The 16,995-nt window shown below is 36.9% G+C and overlaps 2 protein-coding genes across 2 annotated transcripts in view; one reads left to right on the top strand and one right to left on the bottom strand.

Annotated features, from left to right (window-relative positions):
• Positions 1-994: 994 nt before the first annotated feature.
• The window catches only part of RASSF9 (Ras association domain family member 9), a 35,561-nt gene continuing 19,560 nt past the window's right edge, over positions 995-16,995 (bottom strand). Inside the window, exon 2 of the mRNA XM_014066139.2 lies at positions 995-6,050. Within this exon, the coding sequence (XP_013921614.2) occupies positions 4,790-6,050 (1,261 nt within the window). The 3' untranslated portion in view covers positions 995-4,789. The remainder of the gene's footprint in view (positions 6,051-16,995) is intronic.
• LOC148044097 (uncharacterized) lies at positions 6,234-8,691 on the top strand. The gene is made up of 2 exons (XM_087722473.1): positions 6,234-6,237; positions 7,979-8,691. Exons 1-2 carry the CDS (start codon positions 6,234-6,236, stop codon positions 8,689-8,691), a joined length of 717 nt encoding a protein of 238 aa, XP_087578599.1.

Raw genomic sequence — 16,995 nt, 5'->3', positions numbered from 1 at the left:
ACACATTTGGTGCTTTCAGCATACAAGGTGGGTGAGTTTGTGGACTGAATAAGGGAATATGTTCTTGAAAAGAATTAAGAATCTCCATCCCTGCTGACATTTGACTTCTTTTTAGCAGCAGGACCAGCAAAACAATCAATATCTTACAAGCTAAAAAGGACTGTATCAATATTAACCTCCATGGAATCCTTTATTGGGGCTTTTGACATTTGTTCTAAGTACACTGAAATGAACTTTTCTGTCAATTACCCAACAAATATTGTCCCTTGTCACAATTAAACATTAGCTAGGTTCCTTTTGTGTCCTTTTAAAGGGAAGTAGATATAATTGAGATGTAGTATATGTGGGTGTAATAATTCCTCTGCTAGTGCTACTATACTGGTAGCATTGGGTCTGATTCTAAATATTTGATTCAAGTTCAAGGCAAATGCTGTACTTAAGCAAAAAATAGCAAAGCATTGCAGTTGTCACAATTGTATCCAATTTATCACTTAAAATAAATTTCCTTGTTAATCTGTGATTTGTTAAACAAATCCCAATTGATTGAATTCTTATATTAGACCATAACCACAAAAAAAAAAAAACCCCAACCTTTATTTCTGTATATTGCAATGGGTTTAGGTACTGGAGATTACCAGATAGGAAAGTATTCCTCTGGCTAACATGACAGATTTCAGCAAGTACATTTCTAGGTCAAGATGATAAAACCAGAGGAAGCTGTGAAACATTCTGGCTTCTGATATTCCTTCATAAGTAAATTGAGGAAAGGAACAAATTAAAGAAGCAAACAAATAAAGCAAAGACAGTTGAATGGAACATATTTGTTGCCTCAAAGATTTCATTTTTGATGGGGACAACAAAATCTGGGAGGAGTGGAAGTGGAGTGGAATATCTGAATGAGGGCATAGCTAGAAGGTGAAGAGGTGCAGTCACACAGTTGCATGGGTTTGTGTAATTCACTTGTCAGACTAATATAACACAGAAAGAACCTTAATTTGATTGAATTGTTTTATTTGGAAAACACAGAGAACAATTCTAAGTTTTGCCCAGGGTCATTTCTATACAAATTAATATTAATTAAATTCTGCAACAGTATTCTTGATAGAAGTAACAGTGGTTGTTAGTTAATTTGTCAGTTATAAATAGTTTAATTTGAACATTACTTTTTAATCTGGAAAAATATGATACTCAATAAGAAATCTTTTCATAAATACTACAATACAATATCAAATAAATGATTTATGACCAGGATTCAGCCATTGGCCTTAACCCAATGAAATTTACTTGGTAATTACACTAAAACTAATAGGAAATTTATTAATGGGTAAACCCCTATTGAGTTCAATGGGACATAACAACAATTAGAATTAGATGGTTAAAGCTGAGATTTAGTGAAATACTACGCTAAATCATTTTTTCTAACTCTACCCCTCAGAGCAAGAAGATCTTCCAAATAATTTTTTGCAAACAAAATGAATTTGGTTTGCAAACTTTCAAATAAATTGTACACCTAATCCTAAACAGTTTGGAATTTCCATTCATCCATTATAATTTAGAATATTAAAATGTATTCAAGAAAATGGAATAGAATAATATAGTAGTAAATCTAAAATGTCAGTTGACGTTTCACATGTTTTAGAAGGGTGCAATACAGTTTGGATTTCCACCCTAATTAGGTTAATTCTGATGAATTAATTCTTAATTCCTCTTTTCATGCTTTGTTTGGAACATTGTTGTGAAATTTTCTTCTGACCAAGAATTTTAAAAAAAACATGGCCTCCATAGTTACATACAGATGCTAATAATGTAATATCAAATGAGTGGGTAGAATAAAATTTTCAGCACATTCCTGAGAGGCTACAAGTGGAATGGGTGTCTTAAGTCTTGTAAGGCACAATTTTTCTCTTTGAAATATTAAAACCAAAGTACAACCATTTTGAAACTATAATGTTGTGAAAGGGATGCTGGGTCAGAGCTTCTTTAAAAGAAACCATAATGTAGTGCAAAATGAATCTACAGGGAAGTCAATGGTTACAAGGTCCACTGACATGAAAATACAGTTACATCAGGAGTAAACCTTGAATATATTTCACAGTACTTAATTTAAAATAAATATATAAGGGATTGGGCTAGGTCTTTGCTTATCTTAATGGATTGTGGTTATAACTGAAGCCACTTTATGCAGAAGTAAGGAAAGAAACTTGAATCACACATTTCCTACACAATATCTTCCTCAACCTTTAGATTTTTGATATCTATTAGATACCCTGAATCTTATGCTTCTCCCACTTCCACTTTGAAAAAAACCTAGATGCAATAGTGGGCAAAGGACAACACACACAGAGACACAAACACAGCCATCATAACTCCACTATTGCTATTTCCAGGAAAATTTCAAAGCAAATATAATGGTTACTGATTTTCAAATAAGTACTGTAAGGTAGATAGGTCTTGGTTTACTTGATTACTTTTCACCCAACATTTATAATTTAATAAAAAAGAACATATGAATAGCCATATGGGCTATAGAATGTAATGCAACTACTTATTTTGTAAAAAAAATTCATAAGAAAAGGAAATTTGATAAATATTGCACGTTAGATTTAACTCAACTATGGGACTATCCAAGAAAAATAAATTAATACACGAATAGGAGCTGTGGAGCAATGGTGGGTTTCCAAATTTTTTACTATCAGTTCGCTTGCGCATGTGTGCGATGCTTCTGTGCATGTACAGAAGAGTCTGGGCGGGTGGGCAGAGTCTCCCACTGCTGCTACTACCAGTTCACCCGATCCAGGATGAACCAGGAGCAACCCACCTCTGCCATGGCGGTACACCTACACTTCAGTCAATCCTACAGCTTTACAAGGGGTGTGTACAGGAATAAATCCTAACTGCTTGCATCCCATAAATTAGTAAACCTTGAATATACAATAAACAGAGACTTTTTGTCCACAGACACTTGAATATACACATTGAAGTGATGAATGGAAGGCAAAAGGTAAAACTTAATTGAGTCTGAAGGGAATATTGAAGCCCATTCAACATAAATTTAATTCTGATTCACAACATAATGGCATTTAAAATATTAAGCAAACTGTTTTGCAACATTGTCAAAGATATGAATAATTATAATTATCTTTTTATATCACATGATATAGTATATTTTCAACATTTGAAAATTACAGTTTGTGCATATGTATACATATGGTGTCCTCGACTTATGCTCACAATTGGGACCAGAATTTTTATTGCTAAGCAAGGCAGTTCTTAAGTGAATCATGCCCAATTTTACTATTTTTCTGCAATGATTGTTAAGCAAATCACTGCAATTGTTAATTGAATCATGCAGTCATTAAGTGAATCTGTTTCCCCCTATTGGCTTTGCTTATTAGAAGCCAGCTGGGATGGTCACAAATAGTGCCAACACCTCATTTTTGACCACGTGACTATGGGGGGGGGGGTGCTGAGGGTTCATAAGTGCGAGGACCAGTCATAAGTCACTTTTTTCTGTGCCATTTTAACTTTGATCACTTAATGAATGGCTGTAAGTCAGGGACTATCTGTATATATTTATCATATTAATAAATTATTATAAAACTATAACATAACCGCTAATATCTATGTTTCCAGTAGGAACAAGATCCAGGTACAGAACTCAAAAATATTCCCATTCAGCATAATACCAAATGATTCAGCCATGTGTATATATACACATATTGTATATATATTTATTTTAGGGGAAATTTCTTCATAATGTCCAGAGGTTAATGGGGGTGGGAATCCAAAGAAGATAATTTTCCCAGTCATTAAAAATAACAATAGGGTAGATGATGTTTGCAAAAAGTAAAACATCAAGTCAGAATGTAAAAGAAAAAAACATAGAAATAATGCTTTCATTGTCTATTCTAGAAAGTGGCCTTTTATTGATGGCCTTTCTCACTGTATCTCTATATTAGTCCAAGGTAAATAGCATTCATATGCTGTAATCTGAGCATATCCATAGGCCTCATCTATAATACATCGAGCACTGTCCTCACTTGTTCTTGTTTAACTAGCATATGCTGCTTAAAGAGTTATCAGATTCTTATTTATATTATGGCACTGTAAAATTTATTTACTTCATTCTCTTACATTTATATTTAGGAAAACAACTGATCTTTAAAATCTGCACCTTATTTAGAGATATGCAACATGATAAATGATCTATTGAAAATTTGATAAAACATTGCTTATATGCAACTGTAGAACTTGGACTGGAATAGCAATTTGTTAAACTTTGTTTTATGATTTAATAAAAGGCAGCACAAGAAATCTGCTGTACTAATGCTGTACATTTTCCACAAATATCACAGACATTCAAAGATTAGACTTTCCATCGCAAAATACCCACATTATTATTGCATTGAATTGGCAGTGAATCAGTATATAAAAACAAAAGACAATATTCTCCATAGAATTCTATGGACTGATAATACATACAAAGGAGAACTTGTATTGGTATATGGACTTATACCTATGTCTATCTCTCCCAAGTCTGGTTAGTCTGTATCTACATGATTAACAGTTGAATTTGCTACATTATTTGAAAAAAGGGAATATAATTTTACTGTATATTCCTTTCTGTTTATAAGATTTGGCTCCATGATTTGCCTGATTTATTTCTATGATAAATATTCAGGGAAACGTATCCCATTAGAACTTGATTCAAATTTAAAAGGTGCCACATTTCCTATTTGATTTTTAAAGGGTGAAAATATTACATTTGCCTCAGTTCAAATAAGTGTTTTCAATTATGTGGACAAAGCAATGTATCTCCTACAGCTGTCTCTGAGTCTTGGCTGTGAGTAGAACTGATTCCAGTGTCAGAGTCTGTATCATTTAGATCTAAATTTGTCATTTTTTGAAGAAAGTCTGTTCCTGGAAAGTTTTTTGTACAGGTTCCAGTTTCATTGTCCTTCATTTCCTCTTCACTGGTTGGATACCTGAATACATTTTTATCTTTAGCATGCAAACCACTAAGCTCTTCTACAAGTAGTTCATATTCTTTTTCCTTCCTTTGAAGCATCAAGTCCCGATATTTTAGTTCCTGCTCTATGCAATTCAACTGAGAATGAATCCTCAGAGCATCTTTCATACTTCTCTCCAGCTCATTCTTAACACTTTCTAGATCAGTGTTTTCCCCTTCACCATTAGGTGCTTCTTCTGTGCGTATGTCTCCATTTTTTTCACTTTCCTTAACCTCTTGTTCAATTTCAGCAGAGAGCTTTTCAATCATCAACTTGTGGTGCCTTAGTCCTTCTTCCACTTGTAAAATCCCATCATATTTGTTTGAACTTTCCGGCTGATGGTGGTGAGGCATTTCCACTAGCTGTTCAGAACTGCTACAAGAAGACATTAAATAAGACTCTTGGACATAATTTTCCCCATCACTTTCAAGCTGGAATTTGGCTTCACACTCTTCAATTTCCATATCTAGTTCCTTCATTCTATTAATCTGTTGGTGAATAGTATGGTCTTGAGAAAGGATGAGATGGATTAGTGTCTCTATATTGTCCCTCTCCTGCAGAACTCCTTCCTGTTTAAGTTTGGCCAGTTTCTTAAAGGTTTTTCTAAGAATTTTCTTTTGTTTGTCCACTGACAACATCTTCATATAATTTGCTGGACTCAGATCCAAGTGCATTTCTAGGTTTGGAACTATCTTGGCTTCAGATGTCCTCCACAAAGGCAAGGGAAGGAAAGCATCTGCCTTGACCAAGACAAAGTGCAAATTAGGTTGCTCTTCTCCCCACGCTTTCCAGAGTCTGAGCATTTTTGTGAGAGGTGGAAGAACCCGCTCAGAACCTCTCCATTTTTCTATAATGCAATAATCTTTACATTCCCCAAAGAGAAATCTCTTCTCTGCCAATGTTGTTTGATGTTCTTCCAGCAAAGCTTCAATTACTTCCATGCAAGTTGTATGTTTAGTCAGTCCACTGACAATCTTCTCTTCCTGGCAAACCCAGACTATGATTTCTTGTTCACTGGATTCCATTTCTTTCACAGACGATCTGAATTTAAAGAAACAAAAACATTTTATAAGCCAAATTGTAGCTTTGGGTAAACTCTAGATTATAATAAAATATGGTCATCATGCACTGAAACTATCATGTAAATATTTGCACACAAACACATACACTCACTCACACATTCACTCATAGACAAATCTTTGAGAAGTGTTTCACAAATGCAAAATGTGTTTGTGTGTTTGCTCCTTTGCCTTTGTTCTTCCTTTAAACAATATTTTTTGTTCTGTTCTGTTCAATTATAAAATATGCCAGGGGGACGTGGTGGCTCACATTTTGGATTTTGGATTTTATTTGGATTTTATTATATTTATATGCTGCCCTTTTCCCCCAAAGGGGACTCAGGGCGGCTCACAATTTAAATCCGGGAAAGGGGGTACAGACAAAAAAATTTTTTTAAAAAAAACGAAACATAACAATGCATAGTTTAAAAACACACAACAGTCATACCATTCAAGACGGGGGCAACAGCTCTTTAGCCCCATGCCTGTCGGAACAGCCAGGTTTTAAGGGCTTTGCGGAAGGCCTGGAGGGTGGTGAGGGTTCGAATCTCCACGGGGAGTTCATTCCAGAGGGTCGGAGCAGCCACAGAGAAGGCTCTCCTCCGGGTAGTCGCCAGTCGACACTGGCCGGCGGATGGAATTCGGAGGAGGCCTAATCTGTGGGATCTAATCGGTCTAGTGGAGGTGATTGGCAGCAGGCGGTCTCTCAAGTACCAGGTCCAATACCATGAAGGGCTTTATAAGTGACGACTAGCGCCTTGAAGCGTATCTGGAGACCAATAGGCAGCCAGTGCAGCTCACAGAGGATAGGTGTTACGTGGGTGAACCGAGGTGCACCCACGATCGCTCGCGCGGCTGCATTCTGGACAAGCTCCGAATGCTCTTCAAGGGCTGCCCCATGTAGAGCACGTTGCAGTAGTCCAGTCTAGAGGTCACAAGGGCGCGAGTGACTGTAGTGAGGGCCTCCCGGTTCAGGTAGGGACGCAACTGGTGCACCAGGCGAACTTGGGTAAATGCCCCCCCTGGTCACAGCTGACAAGTGGTGTTCAAAAGTTAGCTGTGGGTCCAGGAGGACTCCCAAATTGCGAACCCTGTCTGAGGGGCATACTGTTTGACCCCCCAGCCTGAGAGATGGAACACTTGGCCAATTAGTAGGAGGGAAACACACCAGCCACTCGGTCTTATCCGGATTGAGTACAAGCTTGTTAACCCCCATCCAGTCCCTAACAGCCTCGAGGCACTGGCACATCACGTCAACCGCTTCACTGAGTTGGCACGGGGCGGACAGATATAGCTGCGTATCGTCCGCATACTGATGGTATTTTATCCCGTGCCGTCGAATGATCTCACCCAGCGGCTTCATGTAGATATTAAACAGGAGGGGGGACAGGACCGAACCCTGCGGCACCCCATAATTCAGGGGCCTAGGGGTCGATCTCTGGCCTCCGACCAACACCGACTGCGACCTGTCCAAGAGGTAAGAGGAGAACCACCGTAGGACAGTGCCTCCCACCCCCACCTCCCGCAGTCGAAGGATACCATGGTCGATGGTATCGAAGGCCGCTGAGAGGTCAAGGAGCACTAGGACGGAGGCATAACCTCCATCCCTGGCTCTCCAGAGATCATCGATCAATGCGACCAAAGCGGTTTCCGTGCTGTAGCCAGGCCTAAATCCCGACTGGAAGGGATCTAGATAAGCACGGATAATAATTACTCAGTAGTCATTTAGCTAGTCTGAAACAGAGATGTGTTGTGTAGTGCTGTAGCCAGGCCTAAATCCCGACTGGAAGGGATCTACATTTTAAGACTCTGGGCTTGTGCATCGCTGAGGTCAGTGGCTTGATTCCCGTGAGCAAATAAAACATGTAGGGACAAGAAAGGCACTTCCCCCGATTACCTACTGACATTCAGGCATAACTTCGTTATGGTTAGCAACAGGTACATTAAGGAAAGAAATAGAGTCACTAATCCTGGCTGCGCAAGAACCAGCTATCCGCACAAATGCCATTAAGGCCAAAATCGAAAAATCCTCTGATAATGCCAAATGCAGACTTTGCAAAGAAGCCGATGAAACTGTTGATCACATACTCAGCTGCTGTAAAAAAATTGCGCAGACTGATTATAAATTGTGGCACAATTCAGTAGCACAAATGATCCATTGGAATTTGTGCAAAAATTATAATATTAAAACAGCAACAAACTGGTGGAAGCATCAGCCTGAAAAAGTCACCGAAAATCAGATGGTCAAGATCTTGTGGGATTTCCGTATACAAATGGACAAAATACTGGTGCATAATACACCAGACATCACACTGGTTGAGAAAAATAAGGTCACAATCATAGACATCGCAATACCAGGTGATAGCAGGGTCGCCGAGAAGGAACATGAAAAAACCGCAAAATACCAGGACTTAAAAATTGAAATTCAACGACTATGGCACAAACCAGCAGTGGTAATTCCAGTGGTAATTGGCACACTGGGGGCTATTCCAAAAGCACTGGAATTACATTTAAAACAGTTAAAAATTGACGAAATCACCATCAGTCAAATGCAAAAAGCCGCACTGCACGCATATTATAAAATATGTTACGACGTCCTAGGCCCCTGGGTGGAGCCCGACTAGTAACCAATGCCAAATCCGGCGAAACAACTGGCCGCTGTGATACAATTGTATAATAATAATGTAAAATATACCTCCTGCAAACCTTCAAAACCATGGATAGGCATTGGAATCTTAAAATAACTTGGAAGATTATGTAGAAAAGGTGGTCAAAAATCTCAGGAGCAAATTAATTTATCCTACATTTTTAATATAGATAAAAACTGTGACAAAAGCTATGCATGCTCAATCTTTAATCATATGTCTTATATACATTACAATAATTCTCATGGAACTTAGAGAGATATGTTTTTTCATATACTTGTACAGGACAGTATTGCAAGTTTAATTTCATTTCACTAAAGCTTACAAAGACTGAATAGTACCCTGCACCATTTACACAGAATACAACACAGAGGCAGCTTAAGGAATTGATTATGATTATTGGAGTTGGCCTGAATAAACCCAGGTTTAAGTCTCTGCAGAATTCACCAAGTGACTTTTCCCTCCCTCCCCCTCAACCCATTTCACCATATTTTGTGGAAGAAAATGAGATGCTGGAAGAGCACCAACATGTCAACTGCCCTGAGCTGATTGAAAAAATACAATATATAAATGAAATAAAATCAATCAATCAACGAATGAATTGGTGAATCAGTAAATCAATGAAGCAAGCAAGCAAGGAAATAAATCTGTGCAGTTTCCCATTGGGTGAAGTGTAAATACTTTACATAAATTTATCAGAAGGAGAAAATGCAATGAATCTTTACTTTTGAGTTACATTTCATTTGTTATGTTTTACACTGTGTGTTTTGTGTTTTCGTATATGCATACAGTATTTTTTTTAATTTGTTTGCTTTGAAATAGGCTTTTTCCCCCTATTTACATACTATGTAGACTCCTTCATAGAAACTCTGAACTATTTAGAAAATATCTTTGCTGAAATATACAGAAAATGAGGGGCATTCATAAGACAGGAATGTATAGACAGAAGTTAGACATGGTTGTTTGATAGATGTCTACTTAGAGATGAAAGGCAAAACAGGGAAGTCAGGAAAAGCAAGGAAATGCATTTGTAGAAAATGAGTAATCATGTAGTAAAAAGCAAACTCATTAAGGTGACATTGTATAGAAACCACCTTAGATCATTAGGAAGGCTTATTTCAGCTACCTACTTCCCCCTCTGCATGATATATTAATTAAACGAGAATATGGGATCAAGCAGTCTGCTTGAATTAGTTGCACTTTTGCAGCCATATGTCATGTCAAAATTGGCTCTTGCACAGGCACGTCTTTCTAGGTTTTACCCAGTAATTGCATTTGCCAAAGATACCCTGCCATCACAGCAATTTTTAGTGGATAAATAAAGTTTATGTGAGAGGTGAGCACTCACAGATCTATAGAAAGGACAACTCAGTGAGAACTGAACATGTTCAGTGTATATACTGGCATCCTGGCTGCTGAAGGAAAAAAAATAGAACACTAAAGGGAATTGGAATGGAATACAGTTTCTTGAAAAATAGCATGATCAAACATATCTAATGTTCAACAGGAATGTTCCAGACTGCGAATTTGGTCAGAAACTTCCCAGTCCACAATGAATGTTTGAATCTTAATTAAAATCACTGGCATGGGATCTCTTTTCAGTCAAAGCATATGTGTGAAAGGAAGGTTGTGTGAAGCTTGTAATGCAGAATATGGTTTTCTTTTCTTTTTGTCCTTTCTCCACTAGCATGGAAAGCAACATTTAAAGATTATAATATAAGTCATCTTGTGAGGCTGCCTGAAAAAACTCAATCTTACATGGTTGGCAAGTTCCAGGTTCTTTGATTAAGCAATGTCATCTATGAGACTTTGGAAGTGTGTTTCCTCTGTAGCAGTGCTTGCCCTCTGGAATGAGGTTCTCCCAGTGATCCAGATGTCCCCCACTCTGTTGGTATTCAGAAGAGCTATGAAGAGCCTGATTTTCATTGGTGTGGGAACGTGAGACTCCTCACTTCATTTCATTTGATCTACTGCACTTGCCATCTTTTATCAATTTTATTGCAGTATTTTGTTTGATTATTGTGAGCCATCCAGAGGTTGTTAGAAGGCAGGTGGCAGAGAAATTATTATTATTATTATTATTTTCTGTTCACAACAATGTGAAGTTACAACTGTCAGTTCTTTAGCTGGTGTTGCTTTCATGCACATCAGATTCTTCCCAATAACCTATGATGTTGTAATGTATTGGTATTAGTGTATGTGTGGATCCAAGCAGTGTGATCTTTTGCAATTGACAGATGGAAAGTTTGTCAAAGGCATATTTTCTAAGTGCTGTCCAAGAGTTTTTGGTATAGAACCCAGCATGCTGATACCCATTAGCACCACTATAGCAAGTTTATGCCATTATCTCTCAACTTTGATTTATAAATCTTCCCCAATATTCTGTATTCTATTCTATTCTCTCCTGGTATTGACATATCAGTTATCCATACTTTCTCGATTTTAACCACAGTTGTATCAGGTGTGTAAGCCAAGACTTGATAGCAGTGTCCCAATATCTAATGGGCTGCCACAAAGAAGAGGGAATCAACCTATTCTCCAAGGCACATGAAGGCAGGACAAGAAGGAAAGGATGGAAACTAATCAAGGAGAGATTCCAATCTAGAATTAAAAAGAAATTTCCTGACAGTTAGAACAATAAACCAGTAGGACTACTTCCCTCCAGAAGTTGTGGATGCTCAAACACTGGAGGTTTTTAAGAAGAGATTGGACAATCATTTGTCTGAAATGGTATAAGGTTTCCTGCTTGAGCAAGGGAATGAACTAGAAAACCTCCAAGTTCTCTTCCAACTTTGTTTTTCTGTTATCTGACTTTATCAGTCTGTATTTGGAAATTCCACAATATTTTAACTTGTTCATTTTCAGCTACTTTTTTCCAACTCTCTTCAACATCCCTCAGGCTTTCTAGAATTTTAAGAAGTAACAACATTACCCATTTCATAAATATGTTGCTGGTGCTTCCATTGAAATAGAATTTTAAAATATAAGTTATACAAATGTAAGCACTTTGTGACACTTCACAGATGTTCTGGATAGTTTGAAGCCTCTTACTGTCTGAGGCTATCTCTGACTGAGAGAGAGGTAATAATGAGGTGATATTAAAATGATTATGGTTTTCAATTATAAATTGAATTATGCAGTCTGGTGGAAACGAGGGATAAGGATATTTAGTTAATAAATTCTGATATTCTAAGAAAGAGATTGGTTGTTTTAATCTCTGAACTTGTCAAAGTAAAAAATTACACCAGCATAATGGAAGAAATGGATAACTATCTAAAGGAGAGAAAGCAACCTTATGGATATCTAGATTTAAGAATTATAATGTGGAATAATTAGATTTCCACCTTAATGACTACCTAGGCAGGATTTTTTTTTCTTTTTGAAAAAAAAACCCTAATTAATCCATAATGGGCTGAGAGATGAAGACTGGGGAAATGATATGGACCGGAAATAATGTTTCATATACAGCCTATGTATACACATATTATCTCTCACATAAGAAGATAGAATTGACTAATTTGAATAGAAGTCTAATTTGAATAGAAGGCAAAAGCAATAACCATTAACAAATTCTGAGGAGATAGAAGGAAGAGAGTAAGAAGTAAACTTGGCTTTTATCATTTCTTGATAGTTATACATGCTTTATAACATTGATAATACCTGTGCCAATGTTTTAAGATTCATAACAATAATTACTAATCAAGGAGAGAAGCAACCCAGAACTAAGGAGGAATTATCTGACAGTGAGAACAATTAATCAGTGGAACAACTTGCTTCAAGAAGCTGTTGGTGCTCCAACACAGGAGGTTTTTATGAAGAAATTGTACAACTAGTTGTCTGAAATGGTTGGAATACCGTAGAAGACCTCCAAGGTCCCTTCCATGCCTGTTATTCTGTTTATTAATTTCAAATGTAATTGGTAGAGAATATGGGGATTTATACATTTGGCTTGAATTCAAACATTAATTCTAAATGGTGAATCCTGATAATTGTCCTCATTTTATCTTGTAAACTTTGTAGCACAATCTCTCTGCTCTAGTTTAGTGGGTGAGCAGGGCATTAATGCAGTAGAATTGCTATGATTAACCAACAATAGTCAATAGCATAGCTATCTGGCAAGAAGGTGATATAACTGCAGATATTCATAACTATTGAAAACCCCTTCATCATTATAGCTGAGAAACTCTGCAATCCTGAATAACATGCAGCTTAGAAGAAATCCATCTGTTCTGTTCACTAGACTGTTCATACTGGGAAGAGCAGGAGAAACAGGTGAGACGTGCTGAAAAGCAGAACAACCCTTGAACTCACAGTTTACAAAATGTAGATGCCTCCGTTGACTAACTAACCTGCCTTAGAAACAAACATACAAAAACTTCATGATGGGAGTCTGTATTATATAGATTGCCAAATGATCTCCGCTGCCTATCCTAATATGACCCAAATATGTATTAGAACTGAGAGTCCTGCACTGAGTCATAACTCAGAGAAAGTAAAAGGGGATTTAGAAATTATTTTATTCAACCACTGAGTTATAGACAATGGTACTAATCAGTAAGTACTTTTAGCTAAATTTACTATTTCCTTCATCTCTAGACAGTTAATACCAAATGTATCAAGCCGTATCATAAAACTGCAAAATCTAAGTATCTGTTCTTTGTCAACTCATATTTCATAAGGTTAAATCAATAAGATCTACTCCTATATGGTCCTCTCTGGCAAATTATATCATAATTCTTTAATTATAGATAATCCTGGTAATACTCAGCAAAGATACTCTGACTTCTGCTTGTAAGTAACAATTTCACATCATAAATATTTTTGCTCTACCACTCAGAAGTTGATAAAATTAATATTTATTGTCAAGGAAATACTTCATGGCATATGTTCTTATGAAGAAATAAACTGTTTCCATTATCATCTGACACTGTTCTACTGATTCTTTTATCAAGAAAGGGCTTATTACATCTCTCTGCCTCTATCCTAACCATAGAGAGATCTTTCTACATTTAAGGCAGGCTAACAATATTGTAAAATTTATTTATTTATGCTATCAATTTATTTTGCCATCGTGATGCAAATAAATAAAGTGTGTTCTGAAATCAGGTACAATAAACTTATATTGTTCCTGGATTGTAAATGTCTATATAATATTTTTATAGCTAGAAAGCTGCTGTATATCACCAAAGACAATATTTTTTCTCCTTCCAGGATTTCTGTCCAGAAAAGAGAGGCCAAATGGAAAGAAGAATTCAATTGATCAGTTTCAGGTCTGGGACATACTGGTCATGAACCAAATTCACTCTAGAATGCTCTATATGCCCATGTTTCGGGTTTTCTGATCCCTCTTCCCACTATGGTTTAATTTTCTGGTATTTTCTCTTTCCAATCTTTCCTTCTCCCCTTGTTTCCTCTTACCTAGAAGGAGGAAAATGTGCTTGCTTTATTTTTATGACAAATGTGGAATTCAATCTGGAAATTTTCAATTTGCAGAAAAGAGCAACGAAGATGATTAGGGGACTGAAGGCTAAAACATATGATGAATGGTTGTAGGAACTGGTCATGGCTAGTCTGGTGAACAGAAGGACCAGAAAGACATGATAGCAGGGTTCCAATATTTGAGGGGCTGCCACAGAGAGGAGGGGATCAACCTATTTTCCAAAGCATCTGAAGGCCAGATAAGGAATAATGGATGGAAACTGAACAAAGAGAGATTCAACCTGGAAATAAGGAGAAATTTTCTGACAGTAAGAGCAATCAATCAGTGGAACAACTTGCCTTCAGAAGTTGTGGGAGCTTCATCACTGGAAGCTTTCAAGAAGAGATTGGACTGCCATCTGTCAGAAATGTTGTAGGGCAGGGATGTCAAACTCGATTTCATTGAGGGCCATATCAGGGTTGAGTTTGACCTCGGGGAGCCAGAGTTGTATAGCCAGGATGGGCATGGCCAACTTGACTCACTCGTGTCAGGGATGTCTGTGGTGGCCTGAGTGCTCTGCCAGTGAAAATGGGCTCTTGCCTCCTGCAACCCTCTGCTAGCAAAAACAGCCACGGCCCTCCCAAGCTCCATTTTTGCTGGCACAGGCACCACAGGTCGGTCTTTTGCTGTTTCTAGAGCAACCCTGTGGGTCAGATCTAAGCACCCTGTAGGATGGATATGGCTCCTGGGCCTTGAATTTGACACCCCTAGTGTAGGATCTTCTGCTTGGGCAGGGGATTGCACTAGATGACCTACCAGGTCCCTTCCACATCTGTTAATCTGTTAAATCTTTTATTTTGGCAGAGAAAGAGAGAGGGAGAGAGAGAGAGAGAGAGAGAAGAAAAGAAGGAGGCATCTTTGCTAAGTATCTATAGAGAGTCTAGCTTCAATGCTTTCCTACTGTAATCCTTAATCAGACATTACACTTGCTACAATTTAAAACCAAATTTCCAAGAACAGATTTCTATAATTTCTGCAAAAATCAAAAGAGTATTCATGCCAGGTTTTCATTTAGAGTTTTCTCATTTTTAGCATATCTTAAGCAGTAAACAAATAAGTATTTGTTAAAGCTTTCATGGTAGGAGTATTCAAGTTACAACTGCATTTCATTTGAAATTCAAAGCTTTCCATGTTCTGTGCTCATGGAACACTGAATCCTAGGTATGCTGGTTATTCCTTTTGTAATCTTTCAAAAACTCTTTCACGGTAGAAGTAAAATAGAACAATTGATAGATCTAATGAAACTGTATGTAAACTTATATATAAATTTATTATAGACATACACATATACACACACACACACACAGACACACACACAAATATATATACTGTGGATCCACGAACATCGTAGACCTATCAGTGCATATACATATACATATACATATACATATACATATACATATACATATACATATACATATACATATACATATACATATACATATACATATACATATACATATACATATACATATACATATACATATACATATACATATACATATACATATACATATACATATACATATACATATACATATACATATACATATACATATACATATACATATACATATACATATACATATACATATACATATACATATACATATACATATATATATATATATATATATATATATATATATATATATATAAAATCTTCTTTTTGGCTTATAGCGTTCAATCATTATATTCTATTGAGATATTGCTTAAAAGGATATGCCCTACCTCTCTCTCTCTCTCTCTCTCTCTCTCACACACACACACACACACACACACACACACACACACACACAAAAACACACCTCAAGATTCCTTATGTGGAAATGTTGGCTAAATGAATCAGTACATCTTCTATGGCTATTTGGATCCGGCACAAGGCACATAATCTGTAGTTTTCTATGTTTGACTATGCCATGATGAATGTTCAACCCAGAGACATATTTGAGAAGGAAGAACACCTGACTAAACTAAAACACAGGAAACTGATATTCTCACTATAATCATTTCTCCATCTAGTCCAGAATTCTTCCCATTGACTGTTAGCAACCCCACCACTATAATCAAGATATCAGATAGGAATTTTACAATTGTGTCTGCAATCCTGTACTTGCAAATAAAATTATTTGTTTCTTTGTTTGTTTGTATTGTGCCTTTGTTATTTTTGTAAATAACTCCAGGCAGTGAACTTACTTAGTACTCCTTCCTTCTTCTATTTTCCCCACAACAACAATCCTGTGAGATGAGTTGGACTGAGGGAGTGTGACTGGCCCAAAATTACCCAGCTGGCTTTCATGGCTAAGGGGGGACTAGAACTCAGGATTTCCTGCTTTCTAGCCTGTGGCTTAATGACTAGATCAAACTGGCTCTATCCAAGTATCAGCCTATCCACAGGAATAACATGGTGTAATTGAACCAAATCTGAAGTGGGGGACAACAATAACAAAAAAAAGATAAATATCAAGCCAATCCACCTTTATTATACATTTATTCATGATGCCACACTCATGGGAATACGTTTTCTGAAAACCAAGAACTAAAAGCATTCTTAGCAATTTACCCCTGACACTTTTCATCAGAACACTCTATCATCATCATCATCATCATCATCATCATCATCATCATCATCATCATCATCATACAAATTAGCTTTTCTTTAAATTAAGTTGCTTTACTCTGCTTCTCTGTTATTTCTTAGTACTTTTGATGTACTTCATAGGTCTCTTCTGTTCACTGTTGCTAGTGAACCCTCTATTGTCATCACATTCTCAAAATAACCAAATGACAACACAAACAAGCAA

Source organism: Thamnophis sirtalis, unplaced genomic scaffold, assembly GCF_051295495.1.
Source record: "Thamnophis sirtalis isolate CommonGarterSnake01/CBP01778 unplaced genomic scaffold, rThaSir2_p1.2 scaffold_9, whole genome shotgun sequence".
NCBI classification, from domain to species: domain Eukaryota; kingdom Metazoa; phylum Chordata; class Lepidosauria; order Squamata; family Natricidae; genus Thamnophis; species Thamnophis sirtalis.
The sequence above is the reverse complement of the archived record's forward strand: the minus strand, read 5'-3'. Positions and strand labels throughout refer to the sequence as shown.